This window comes from Siphateles boraxobius, unplaced genomic scaffold (genome assembly GCF_051911475.1).
Source record: "Siphateles boraxobius isolate OS27281-9 unplaced genomic scaffold, OSU_SipBor_1 130, whole genome shotgun sequence".
Classification (NCBI taxonomy): Eukaryota; Metazoa; Chordata; class Actinopteri; order Cypriniformes; family Leuciscidae; genus Siphateles; species Siphateles boraxobius.
In genome coordinates, this window is record NW_027508734.1 from 44,144,015 (window position 1) to 44,158,711 (window position 14,697).

At 37.0% G+C, this 14,697-nt stretch overlaps 1 protein-coding gene across 2 annotated transcripts in view; it reads left to right on the forward strand.

Annotated features, from left to right (window-relative positions):
- Positions 1–14,697, forward strand: part of pcxb (pyruvate carboxylase b) — a 273,773-nt gene that overhangs the window by 61,330 nt on the left and 197,746 nt on the right. For both annotated transcript variants that reach the window (XM_077229559.1, XM_077229560.1), the window contains one exon: positions 6,367–6,529. In XM_077229559.1, coding sequence (XP_077085674.1) covers positions 6,367–6,529 — 163 coding nt within the window. The remainder of the gene's footprint in view (positions 1–6,366; positions 6,530–14,697) is intronic.

Sequence of the window (14,697 nt, forward strand, 5' to 3'; positions counted from 1 at the left end):
TATTTGAACTTTAAACTTTTATCCAAGTACTTCTATGATAATTTTAACTATTGCATCACAGAAATAATGATATTATGAGGTTGAAAAGAGGTTGTGGAGCTGTTTCATGACAACTCTCTTCGTGTCAGCGGCAGCGCCAACACAGCTTTGAATGTTGCGATATGATTTTGTCAACGTTTAATAAACAGACGAATTGAAAGATTGCGTGGGTGTTTGAATCACAGTCTTCTATATCTTCTATATCACAGTGTCAGATCACAGTCTTTTAAAGATGAACCGTGCAGATCTACTGTCTTTTCTGTCTCTCATCTTAAGAGTAGCGCGAGGGCTTTTTGTCTCACGTCTCTTCCATGGGATATTAGGTCACTCAACACACATAGATAAAGACACATTTCATCCTCTGTTGGAACGAAAGTGGCTAACTTCTGTCAACCTCATCTACAAGCAAAGACAAAAATCCTGGTTCGATTCTGGAATAAAAAAATCGATTTTACAATCGTAAAAAAAAAAAAAAAAATCGTGATAGCTATTTGAATCGATTTTTTTCGCCCAGCCCTAGAAAATAGCCTCTGCCAGCAAGGCGGCAGAGTGTACTTGGTGTAAATAGACACTCCGGAAAAAAGAAATGTTTAGCTGTACTTTAGCCTCTCAACTCATTTTTGCATGTTTTGTTTTTATTTTCCGACTTTCATGCGTACTAGCTATAGTATTTTTTCCCTCTCACACTCTTCTTTCGCTCACTCCTCGGCATCTAGGATATTCTACACCTCACATGTTCTCAACTTCTCGCTCTGTCTCTCAGCTCAATAGCAATGGCAGACATTAATTATGAGTCCGCTGTTTGAAAATAAAGTGATGCCCAGAGGCAAGAAAAGGCATGTGTGTTTTGTATGCAGATCACAGGTCAGAGTGTGTGTGAATATTTAAATTACAGACATTAATGTAGCTACTGACACCAGTAGTGATTGCTTGTGTCTTTGCGTGTTTGTTGCACGATGGGTCATTCACCATCAGTGGACATTCACCGTATTGCAATTTCGGATTGTTTTTGTAGTCAGGCTTTGTAAAATTGTTCCTGTTAAACTGTAAACAATGAGTCAAATGTTCGCTCTATGAGCGCAATAAAAATCTTCTTTTAAAAAAAAATCTGGTCACAAAGAGATGACATTATTCTAGTCAAGTCACCTTCATTTATATAGCGCTTTTAACATTATAGATTGTTTCAAAGCAGCTTTACAGTGATAATAAGAAATTAAAGTAATAGAGATTGTTTTGGCTTTACAGCAGCTATAATCAAGTTAATTATCCAGCTAAAGTTAGTTCTACTCACCGTTCAACCATCAAACTTTAAAAGGAAATTTAATAGTGTGAAAGCATCAACAAAGTACATTCAACAGACCATGAATAACCCCAAAAGCATGATTCTTTCCACAGCAATATTACGGACTGGTTAAAAATCACTGTGGTAATATGTATCTGTATATTATGTAACATTATGTTGCCTTAATCAAAAAATGCTCATTAACTTTAGCATTGCATGATAATATTTCAAAATGCGTTCCATCAGTTTGCCAGATAATAAATTGTATTTACCTGGTTTAGAAACATTCCAGTAAATTCTTTTAACAGGGATTAGAAGTGAAAAGAGGAGACAATTGCATTTTAAAGCATCCATGTTAAAACAAACCTGGAACGATATTGAGGATTTGGGGAGAAAAACAAGAGATTCTTCATGCATTCCAGTGAATTATTAATGCGATATCGTAAATTAAATCAGGAGAACAGACCACAAATTCAGAGTATGATGTCTTTTTTTCATAGTGTTACAGCTGAATACAAAGGAAAAGAAAGAAAATAACCAGGAGGAAGGAAAGCAGCAGCTGAAAAACACTTTTACCGTAGATATTCTTGTGCCTTGACACATTAAAAATACCAAGCTTTTCGTTATTCTCATGACATCTGAAAATGAACCATGAAGGAAAATGTACAGCTCATTCAGTCACACTGACGGATAATGATTACTTGTAGTGCAAGCTTATATTTTGAAATGATTAATTTCAGTCTTTTTAAATGGAAATTCCCCAATCCGGAAGTGTCACCCATAATTCAAAACGCAGTAGGCTCGTCAGGAAAAAGGTCGATGCAGAAATCTGCACTTAATACTCACAATAAAATTTCCAATCAGGTTAAATCTTACTGGTGCATTAAACAGCAACAAAAGAAGGAACCCAAGCATGATAGTAGATAAGATATCAACGCATAAGGACTAGCTCATCTACAAATGAAATAGTTTAATAATTACTTTGTCATGTGGAAAAGGTATATTGTATTATATTATATTAATTACTGCAAAATACGGTTTCATTGGCGGAAAAATATATAAAATTTAGATTGGCAAAAAGTTATTTTGGACCCTGTATATGTTAGAAAAGAGAGACAGACTTTTATAGTTATATTCAGAAAAAAATAAAATAAAAATAAAATAATCCATGACTCGGAACTGGACAGGGCCTGCACGTCATGGGACTCGGAACTGGACGGGGCCGGCACGTCATGGGACTCGGAACTGGACGGGGCCGGCACGTCATGGGACTCGGAACTGGACGGGGCCGGCACGTCATGGGACTCGGAACTGGACGGGGCCGGCACGTCATGGGACTCGGAACTGGACGGGGCCGGCACGTCATGGGACTCGGAACTGGACGGGGCCGGCACGTCATGGGACTCGGAACTGGACGGGGCCGGCACGTCATGGGACTCGGAACTGGACGGGGCCGGCACGTCATGGGACTCGGAACTGGACGGGGCCGGCACGTCATGGGACTCGGAACTGGACGGGGCCGGCACGTCAGGGGACTCGGAACTGGACGGGGCCAGCGGGGAAAAGGGCTCTTCAGAACCATGGATGGGGATGGATGGCATGGCGAAGATGGTTGGAGCCATCACCAGGGTGATGGTGATACAGAAACCTCGCTCAATCAGGATCCTGATGAGGTAATCCGTCAGGTCATGGCCAGCCAAATCCATCTTGTCTTGGTTGGTCGTTCGGTCAGGTTGTGTGCAGGTAGCTGAAGACGAGGACACAGGAATAGCAGTATAGTTGATTTATTTACAATCTTCAACTTACAGGAATAAACAGGAACAAAAGAACAAAACTCCAGGACTTCAGAAAACAACCATACAAGGACGACGACCAACAAACACTGAGGGAAAACACAAGGCTTAAATGAACAGGGACTAATATGATAATTAACAGAACACAGGTGACGGGAATAACTAATCAGGCAGAGCGGGAAAACTAACAGGACTGTACCAAAATCACAAACACAGGCGAAACCAAGATCACAAAACAAAATTCAAACATACTGAAACGTGACACTCATGTAGTTATTTATTTGATTTTGTTGCTCATTAAAGAGAAAGCAAAAACAAAAATCACTATTGAATTGAAATGCCTTACGGCAATTGAAATGAAAAGTATCTTTGGACTCAAACTTGCTTTGGAGTTTCACACACACACAGACCACACAAAGATATGTAGAGAGGTGGATACAAAAAGAATAATAGTTGATAGTTCCATCTAGTTTGCATGCACTGTCATATTTTTTTTTTTAGCATTCAAATCATGTAAAGAATGATAAATGAATTAATCAGGTACTGAATAACGCAAACACACACAAAAGTTATGCTCCATGCAATTTTTGTGACACAATTTTTAATCTTACAGACAGGTTTTGAGAGTTATCTTATAGAGCATGCCTCACACCATTGTAATATGGCATGCTTTAGTGAGATTCATTTCCATTTGATAAATCATTTTTGCCATGATCAATAGAAAATGTTCACAAACTTCTGACTTATATACAGGTTCATTACAATATTGCTAATTTTTGGATATTCTGTAATAAGCCTAAAGGCTATTCTGAAAAGAATGGCAATTTATTGATTTCAATACTCATTGCAGTATTTGCTGTGAGTAAATAGTCGCTATTTAAGCGCTACTAGTGGCTGTAGGTGGCACTTTTAGAGAATTTAGCACCAGGGTCATTTTTAATGCGTATCATTAGTGACATTTTTTTAGCTGAATTACTGCATGCAAAAGTGGTCAAGTTTGAAACCAGCTTTATATTTTCTGGTCAAACAAATAAACAAACAGAAAAGCATGTTTCAAAAATTGCATTTCCTTTCATCCGGAGTTGTTCTCAAATTTCTTTTTGTGGGTGTAATCAGTATATTTTCATCTCATCGACATCCCACATTTTTTGGTAGGCAGGGATAACGAGGGAAAATCTATATAAAGAAACGGGCTGAAAAACAATACTTTCATTATGGTTTAATGTGCTGGGGCTCTGGGGCTGTACTCAACCTCCACAAGAAAACTAAAGATTATTAGCTGGGTACTCCACAAGATATGACTTAAAACGCTTTTTTGGTTTGCTACTGTTAGGATTCTTGCCCAGCTAAAGTGCACAATTTGTTGCTTAAATTGATGTGTTGAAATGTTGATAAGGTATTAACTTTCTCTGGAAAACTGTCAAGCTAAGGTTGAGGCAAGAATGAAATAGAGGCAATTCTATAGAAGTAAATAGAAGAAATTCTTTTTATCCTCGCGAATGTTCTGTAAAAAGCTGTCCAAACAGAATTATCGCCATTTCTTCTCGCCTGCCGATTTTGCGAGATTTCCAATGCTTACAGTCAGGACTCTTGTTTGTGAATGGAATCTGTTGGTGTGTGGTGTGCTGTCTAGGTCACATTGTGGGACGCCACACACTATTAGGAACAAAACAGTTAAATCTTTGATTATTTTTTTTAATCAACATGTTTGTGGTCTCTCACATTTTGAAAATCTGATAAGATTTTCAAAATATTTTAGTGTGGCCCAGCCTTAACACAAACTCATGGCTATACATGCAAAGGGTAATCAAAGGGAGGGAACCATGGAAAGTAATGCAAACATGAAAACCAAGGAAACAGAAAATGAAAAATCAGGACACAATGATACCTAAGACTCCATGAAAAACTAAACTCAGACATAATGTGACAAGAAGTTTATCATTTATGCAGAGATGCATAAATAATGTTTTTGCTCTGCTTTGTATGTATGTTTCAGTCTTCATAGTATGTTGTGTGATTCATCCGAATTATTTGTGTGTATCTACTGCATGTGTGTGTTTGACAATATGTGTGTGGGTCGATATTCCCCAGTTCACACTTTGACCTATTAGATTCACGTTACACAAAATAAACAAACACACTAGACCTTTGAAGCTATATAAGTGGTATTTATACTAATATAATTATGTTTACAATACCATAGCCTTAAACCTAACACTGACACAAACGTCTTGTCCTTGACATTATTATATTTGAAGCTAAACATGATTTGTCCATTTTATAGGCTTTTCAAATATTAAGGACCACTTCAAATGTCAGCTTTGTGATATTTGTGATTTAATTGGATATTCATTCAAACCTGAGGCGTTTTAAATAGTTCACCCTCACATTCTCTATGGATTGGTAGATGATGTTACCCTATGCTACTGTTGACAAGTTGAAGATCTGTACAGGTGTTGTATGTATGCATGCTAGGCAGCATGTGGTTTATTAGCTTATTTTTGACATTTTCATGCCAAGTCATTAGCGTACCTCCTGTCTTTCACAGAAATGTCAAAGCTACTTCTTATCCACCATATGCTTTACATCCAACCAAGAACATGAAATAAATTTAAGTCTTTTCCCCTCTCTCAAAATCTCAAAAACAAAATGTGAAGTGGTTTATCAGCTAAGCAGCCTAGCTATAAAAATATATCAAATAGTTCCTGTCAGCTAAAATAGCAGATCTCTTTAGTCCCTGAATTGATTTACTAGAAATGTCCTTAGTTTTGAGAGCAAATTAGTATTTGTGCTTAATGCTCTTTGTATAGCCATTTTAATTCATTTATTCAAATTCTGCTTGATTTTTTAAACTTTTAATCATGTCTGAAAGACTTTAATTGGTTGAAGTAAGCAAGGATTGTTTTTGGATTATTAGAAACTGTGTCTCACCGACAATCAATAGGTCTACATCATAATGGATTCGAATGAATCAAAGCTAATTGCATGATATTGGTGTGAGCACTAAGTGGGCAAACATCTTTCATGGATAAACATTTCAAAAGGAGGAAGATCAGCGAACTAATTATGCAGCTGTGATTGTCAAAGATAAAAGTGAGATTGGTGTTTCAAGTTTGTGTAATGAATTCTATTCCACTTCAGGGTTTATTCATCAGTTAGTGCTGATAACGTCTCTCTCTCTCTCTCTCTCTCTCTCTCTCTCTCTCTCTCTCTCTCTCTCTCTCTCTCTCTCTCTCTCTCTCTCTCTGTTAGTGTGGATTTGGTTCACGCACAACTGCGTGTGTGTGAGGGCCGCAGTCTTCCTGAGTTGGGTCTCGAACAGGACAAGATCCAGATCAATGGCTGTGCCATTCAGTGTCGCGTCACTACAGAAGACCCCTCCCGAGGTTTTCAACCAGACACAGGTCGCATAGAGGTATGCCTGCTAAATGACATTGCAGTTATGCAAACTACTGTCACATCACTCCAATTAATAATACAAGACATGTATTATTATCTTTATTCATAATAAAATTAATGTGTTTTATGCCCAGTTTTATTTTTTGGGTGGCTGTTTTATAACACTTTTTGTCCAGAAACCAAGCTACAATCTGGCCATTAAAGTGGCCACACTCATTTATCTGGATGTCTCACTGCACTCTGCATTCATACTCACTAAAGCACACACAAAAACTCTTGCAGACTTTCAGAGAGGCGTTATTTTGATGAGTCATCGAGCAGTGATCATTGATTAAAAGCGATTTTCAGGGAGTGCTCTTATTGAGTTGAAAGAGGGGACAACTAGCACTCCGCACTGCTCAATTTGACACTCTGTTTTGTTTCAGTGACAACATTTGAATGTTACTAAGAAAACCATCACAGAGCAGAAAAAGCCCCATCCATGTTTGCTGGGTGCTGCTATAAACTGCACTTACCTTTCTTCTTATTCTTACTTTGTATGGTGCCATTTTATGGACTGAAAAACCTCTCAACATGTTTGAATAGAGAACATGAGTAATTGGCCTTCATTACTTGATTTGGGGAATTTTTACTTCACTCAAATGCTATTCAGACGAAACACTCTTATTCAATCACGTTAGTAATAATAATAGTTCATTTCAAGTCATGTAGTTTATACCTTTAGAGTACAGTACAGTACTTGTCATCATGCAGGGCATGATGACTGAAATCTTGCTTTTTTACTACTAAAAGCCAACTAAAGCATGTTCCTGAGTATTTTATTTGACTTTTAATTTAATATTCAACAATAATATGGATCTGCCTGCCTTGACACTGGCATTGACATTATTTGTTAATTGACATTATATGTAATATATATATATATATACACACATTATATTGACATAATTGACAGGCCCACAGCCCATATAGAACCACAGACAGCTATTATTTTATCAGCGGGCAAAGTTTGCACAGAAATTTAAGATTTTTCCCATCCTCACCGACCTTGTCATAAAACTCGTTTAAACGATGCGACGCCTCCTTGCTGCTTTTTGTTTTGATGACGCATGCGGCGGTGCGACACTGGTGGCTGGTGTTGCCAGATTGGGTGTTTTTCTGCTACATATTAAGGCCTGTTTACGGTGTGTTTTAGTCAGGTTTTCGCCTGGAAGGCTCTATAGAAATCTGGCACCTTTTTGAACGAAGTTAAACTGAGAGAGCGTGCCGTTCACAGACACCAGAATGAACGAGTTCACAGTAACCTTCATCAGGCAGTAATACAGTACATTCAGTTCACGTTTGCCCAAAATATGAACGAGTCCATGAACTATCGTTCAATGAACGCGTTCAGGCACAACACTGTATGTGTATATATATATATATATATATATATATATATATATATATATATATATAGCCTATATATGAATTATCCAAATTTATAACTTTTTTACAACAAAATGAAACATCACATCACGGCGCATGGTCTAAAAGGGTTGTTCCTATTCTCTTAATGAGGAATGGGTGTGTTTGGGGCTTTACGTGCAATAAAACAATCAGAGTCTCATCTCCCATTCCCTTTAAATGCCAGTTACGCTCATGCCATGGCGGATTGCAATTTACATGGCGGAATATGCAAGCAGAAAGACAGAACTTTTCTACAGAGAGCAAACGGATCTGCTCGTGCGCGAGGTTAAAGCACGCAAGCAGACCATGTATGGGACAAGCCGGATTCCACCATATCTTTATGTACAATAATAATAATTAATAATAATCTTTTACATGGTAATCCTTTTATTTTTAATATATGGCATGTTTGTGTGCTGCTGCGCGTCCCTGTGTGTGTAATAAGTAGAGTGTATATGTGTGTTGGACCCATCTATAGGTGCACATTACTAACACGCTCTTTAAATAACAAATAAAAATGAAATTGTGCAATTGACTTTAGACCAGGTTTCAGTTGGTCAATGGCGCAGTCTATTTCTGTTGCCTCAAAATAGCAAGACGGGAGTTATCGCTGCTTTCCCTGCTCTTGTCTATGCTAGGCTGCATGGATGGGCAGGGGGTCCAAACTATATGCTATTTGTCAATCATCTTTGACTAGTGGTCCTGATAGAAATAACTTTGTCCATTCCTTTTCTTCACAAAATTTTCACTGCGTGTCTTTAAGAAATCCTGCCTTAGCTGTTAGTAAATCTGGCTCTTAGTTGTTAAATACTTTTTTTTGGTCATTCATGCACATTAGAACTGAAGGGGGAAAACAGAAGAACAAAAAATGTCACAGTTTTGTGGTTGTGACAGGCAAACTCAAGCACCCCATGAGACTAAGGTATCTGTTATTACACCAGGCTAAAGACAAAAACAAAAGATAAAGGGAAGATTTCAGGCAGGGAAGATACAAGAAGTAATGAGAAATAGGTGAGTCAGAGAGGCACTCTGGTCTAACTTCCTAAACTTTTGCAAACACTAATGCTATTTTGATACTTCAAATAGTATCCAAGTCAGGGATAAAAGATGAAAAATTAAATGTGTGGCTACATAACCTTAAAGCAAGTTTTGCAACACTTGGGATGGGAATCTTTAGGTGTGTCATGATTCGATTCAGAATCAGGAAGTCACGATGCAAATAAAAAAAAAACTGATTCTAGAAGATGTTTAAAGATTTTTAATAAAGTCTAAAATATGTCTGCATTGGCCTACCAAGCTCTTGATTTTACACAATCCCATTCTCAACTTCTAACTGATCTGAAAAACAAATTATTCCATGCATTAACAATTATGTTTTATTGTAATACAAATGTAGGCCCCTATCATACACCTGGCACAATGCAGCGTTCAGGCACGAAGCAAGTGTTTTTTGCTAGTTTCAGCCCGACACAGTCATCATTTTCACGTCATGCTTTATTGTTTAAGCATTCTTTAAGCATAAAGCATAAAGCTTTATGCTTAAATGCTTAAGCATCATGTTTAAGCATAAAGCATTCTATTGTTTAAATAGCAAATGCATTTGCGCCCAGGTGTGTGCCCATGGGCATTCTGGTGTGAAAAAAAGGTTTGTTCAGGGGCATTGTTGGCCCCCTTAGGGTAAACAGAACAGAACCAACATAAATATATTGCAGATATCATTAATGTTCAATAATTGAATGCACTGTACAACATCATTTAAGAAAAAAATTGTCTGATTCAAAGAGGAATATCAGAAGGCCAAGTCCTGACTGGACGAGAGGAGAAGGATGGAGGAGTGTAATTAGCTCCTGAGCAACGCAATAAAGCTGCTGATAATACTGCAGAAGTAGTTACTGAACAAATTTTTGTGACCTTATATATAGGAATGCTGCGATAGGAGTATTACACCGATCACAGCATTCCTAAATATAAGGTCACAAAAATGGACTCTGATTCAAGCTCGACTGACGTGACCTTCCAGAACTAACGTAGCGTGGCTTGATTTTAGCTGCTGATATAATTGCATATGCATTTGTTGGAGTTTTCATTTCAGACGTAACAATTATGGGAGGAGAGTATTTAAATAAATCATGCCACATGATTTTCTAAGGTTTGCTGTAGTCAATATAGTGTTATTTGTGCCATCATTAAACACCCCAAAAAAAGCATGTCTTAAAACATTTTACATTTGAAATGGCTACGATAGTTGCTGCTGAAGGAGGCACTGCAGTGAACAGAGAGTGTGTGCTAGAAGGAAGAGAATATTCTCCATTCGTGTCCATTTATTTGGAATCTCAGTGGAAGACAATTCCCGAACATAGTGTTTGCCAAGTCATTTTATTTTAAATTTTCTGCACCAGTATTGTTATTAGATTACCCGCACCTGATTATCATCGACTCTACTTCTTTGAGACCCTACCCTCATTTGCACTGCTTTTAGATTGCGTTGGTCATTATGGAAATTAGCTGCTGCATCCATGTTCTTTAATTTGTACACTGTCAGTTTCCACTCCCATCTGCGCTTTTCTGGGATTGCGGTCTCATACAAATTTACACTGTTTAGTAAATATAACTGATGTTTGTCAGTTACAGTAGTTAGATGTGTAAAATACACTTGTTTATCCTAAATTGATTTATTCTCATTTCCTCTCACAAAAAAATAAAATAAAATAAATAATACTGTTTTCACCATCACCATCCTATGGAAGCCCTGAACCGCAACATAAAAAATAAAAAAAATCCGTTAAAAAAATAATATTCTAGCATTTTGAGATTAAAGTCGAAATATTTTGAGATTAAAGTTTAAATATTTTGAGATTAAAGTCGAAATATTTTGAAAATAAAGTCGAAATATTTTGAGATTAAAGTCGAAATATTTCAAGAATAAAGTTGAAATATTTAGAGAATAAAGTTGAAATATTTAGAGATTAAAGTCGTAATATTTCAAGAATAAAGTCGTAATATTTTGAGAATAAAGTCATAATATTTTGAGAATAAAGTTATGAGAATACAGTCTTCCATAGAAGTTCTTATTTATTTATTTTTGATTTAAAAAAAAAGCGAAGTCGAACTGCTTCTGATGGATCTAAATATATTAGCAGCTATTTACTTTTATCTGGGCTTTCAACAAAAGGAAATTCTACAGGTGCTAATCTAACAGCATGGCATTAGCATTTGTTTTAGGACGCCTACAGACGAGCACGAAGACTCTGCCAGAGTAGGTACTACAATCCTGGTGCAAACTTTATGTGGCACATTGACTGAAAGACTACGTGTCTTCGTGCTTGTCTATAGGCAACACCATCTGGGCCGAGAACACTTAACAGTATACTGTCTCCCTCTTCACCGTAAACACTTTCTGGATACATTTTAAGTACATCATTCTGTGTCCAATCATTTGGCCAGATCCCGGGATTTCCTCAAATATAAAGCTTTATAACTCCATCCAGTCTGAAAAGTGTTTTCACCTGTAAAGTATATTCCGGCGCACTATATATTTTGTAACATCTTAAAACAAATGGTAACGCCATGTTTAGCACCTGTAAAATTTCCTATTGTTGAAAGCCCAGATAAAAGTAAAAAAGCTACTATTTTGATCAGATCCATGTCCAAGGCAGCACGACTTCACGAGCGCATTTCTTTACACACACACACACACACACACACACACACACACACACACACACACACACACACACACACACACACACACACACACACACACACACACACACACACTCACACTCACACTCACACTCACACTCACACACACACACAAAAAAGCTTCTACGGAAGACTTCTCGTAATTTTGACTTTATTCTTAAAATATTTCGACTTTATTCTCAAAATATTTCGACTTTAATCACAAAATATTTCGACTTTAAGCACGAAATATTTCAACTTTAATCTCAAAATGCTAGATTTATTGTTTTTATTTTAACGGATTTTTTTTTTTTTCATTGCGGTTCAGGGCTTCCGTACCATCCTCTTTTCTTATAGGGTAAAAAGAGGCTAGGACATTCTGCCTGCCATCTCATCAAAAAACAAACAAACAAACAGAAACATGGGGATGAATGCATGATGAAAGAATTAATAAATGTGACCTATTTCTGTAACTTGCAACTATCCGTCCTCTTCTTTCCTCACACTTTCTTTGTTTAAATTTCTCTTTCCTATTTTTTCTTCCCAGCAAGTAGAACTGTAGACATGATCAGAGAGTGGGGGCCTCAGCAAACAGAGCTGTGGTTCAGCCGTGAAATGTGTGTACCTAAAAAAATACACTGTTAAAAATGCATGGCCAAACATAATAAATCCTGGGTTGGATGAATAAGTCATGGCTTGAGTGCTCCAGAGAGGTGGAAGAGATGCACAGAGGGAGGAAAGAGAGCGAAAGCTCAGCAAGAAAGGGCTTAAAATGTCTGGCCCAGTAAGAGATCATAGCATTTTAGTTGAGCGAGAGGGAGAAAGAGGGATAATGAGGTTAAAGGAATAGTTTACTTAAAAAAGGATAATTCTGAAATCAGTTACTCACCCTCAAGTTGTTTCAAACCTGTATGAATTTATTTCTTCTGCTGAACACAAAGGAAGATATTTTGAAGAATGTCGGTAGCCAGACAGTTGATAAACTTACATAGTAGGAAAAGAAAGACTGTGAAAGTCAGTGGGACTCATCAACTGTCTGGCTACCGACATTCTTCAAAATATCTTCCTTTGTGTTCAGCAGAAGAAATTAATTCATACAGGTTTGAAACAACTTGAGGGTGAGTAAATGATGACAGTTTTTTTTTTTCATTTTTAAGTGAACTGTTTCTTTAAGAAAATAAAAAAATGACTTCCAGAGCACCACAATGCACAGTCCTTCTTAGAAACAGTCTATTGTGTGAATTATGTTACTACTATTTTGAAGTGTTGTGTCGTGACGTAATGTTTGTGAGAACAGAAGTGAAGAGTAAACAAGATGGCTGAAGTTTGCTGCTCCTGTCTCGTGTGCTTTATTGCTCGATACCTCCTGACTGATACCACACAGTTGGATGTAGAAAGACATTAGCACAATTGAATTAAAATGTCTTTGACAGTTGATTTGTCTTTGCTCTGCTTTTGAAGACTGTCTATACAGTCTGCAGTCTTAAAAGTTGAATTTGCTAAATGAGATAACTTAAACATTTAATCGAAGCTATTTAATTGCAGGTAGTTTTGGTTCATTGTTTCTTCTCAGTTATTTCAGTTGATTGACTCTCATTAACTAAATTATAGTCATCATATTAATTATATTGTCATTTGACTGAGTCTGGCCCAGTCGAAAGTGGTAGAGTTACCGAATATGTGTGTATAAAGCTGTTGAGTTGGGACAAATGCGACACTAATGGTGACTGTGTTTAAAAGACAAAACAAAATCAACAATATCATAAAGAGCAACAAAAAAATAAACTATTAATTCTTAGCAACAACTACATGTCCCCCTAAATTCCTACCCTTTTATCAAGCATACAGAATTAAATTATTCAAGTGCACAAGCGTATGTGTATTCCCTCCAGCTACAGTGCTCAGAAGCAGACACAACAATATAAAATTCATAGCTGAGCCTTAGCTTTATTAAGGATTTATCATTCAGTCCAATTAGCTGAACCAGAAAACTTATGGATTCAACAAGTTTATACCAGTGAGAGCAATATTTCTTCCAAATAAAAAAATACTGGAGGGAGGACAAGTTTTTGTTGTTGTTTTCAGACTCAACGCATGCACGCGTTATTTCAGCCAATTGGATCAAAGAGAGTGTGCTATTTGGTAATTTATATACATATTTCATTAAATGGGTCCTATTATGTCCTTTTTTGAAGTCTTAATTTTGTTTTTGGGGTGTACTCGAATATGTTTTCATGCTTGATTGTTCAAAAAACACAATATTTTTCACATATTTTACATTATTACAGCTCTCTGCCCAGTCTGGTTAAACGCGTCGTTTTCGATGAAGCCCCTCCATCCGAAATATGAAATGTGCTGTGATTGGTTAGCTGGCCCAGTGTGTTGTGATTGGCAGCGCTTTAGCACATGTTTATCACGCCTCTCCATAACTGCAAGCTCAACTCAGATGCAAATTTTAACAATGGTGTCTATCGAACAAGAGAATTGTGCTGAACGGATTACAAGTACAGACTTTACTCAATACTAACAACAATACTGTAAAGCTTTGCCCTTCTTTCACATCTATCATATCAACTACATAAAGCTTATAATTGGAATTGTTAATAGAAAACATAATTACAAATAATAAGACATACTTACAAGTTGTGATCTATAAACAACAGATTGTCCCGACAAAATGGGAATGTCTATGTCTTTCAGGAGAAGCTTTTGGGATATAGCCTGCATTTTACTCTCTTTTGGAAGTTGTTCTCTGAAAAGACAATCGTTGAGGTTATAATGTTCATGAACAGTGTTAAAAATAAATATAATTCGTCAATACAGTTCGTCAGCCGTAGGACGAACTTTTTGCGGGGTGTAGAAAACAGCAACAACTTCTCTTCCTCTTCAATAAAGCAGCTCAAAATGGCCTCACCCACTTTGTTGCATGTTCCCGGGTGCAGGGTTTTTATAAATATTAGGTTTCGTGATGTCACCAACCCGGGAAGAAGCTTGTTGTAAGTTTGTTGTAGTCCTTAAAAAGTGATTTCTGTAAAAGACAATATCTCCCTTTGT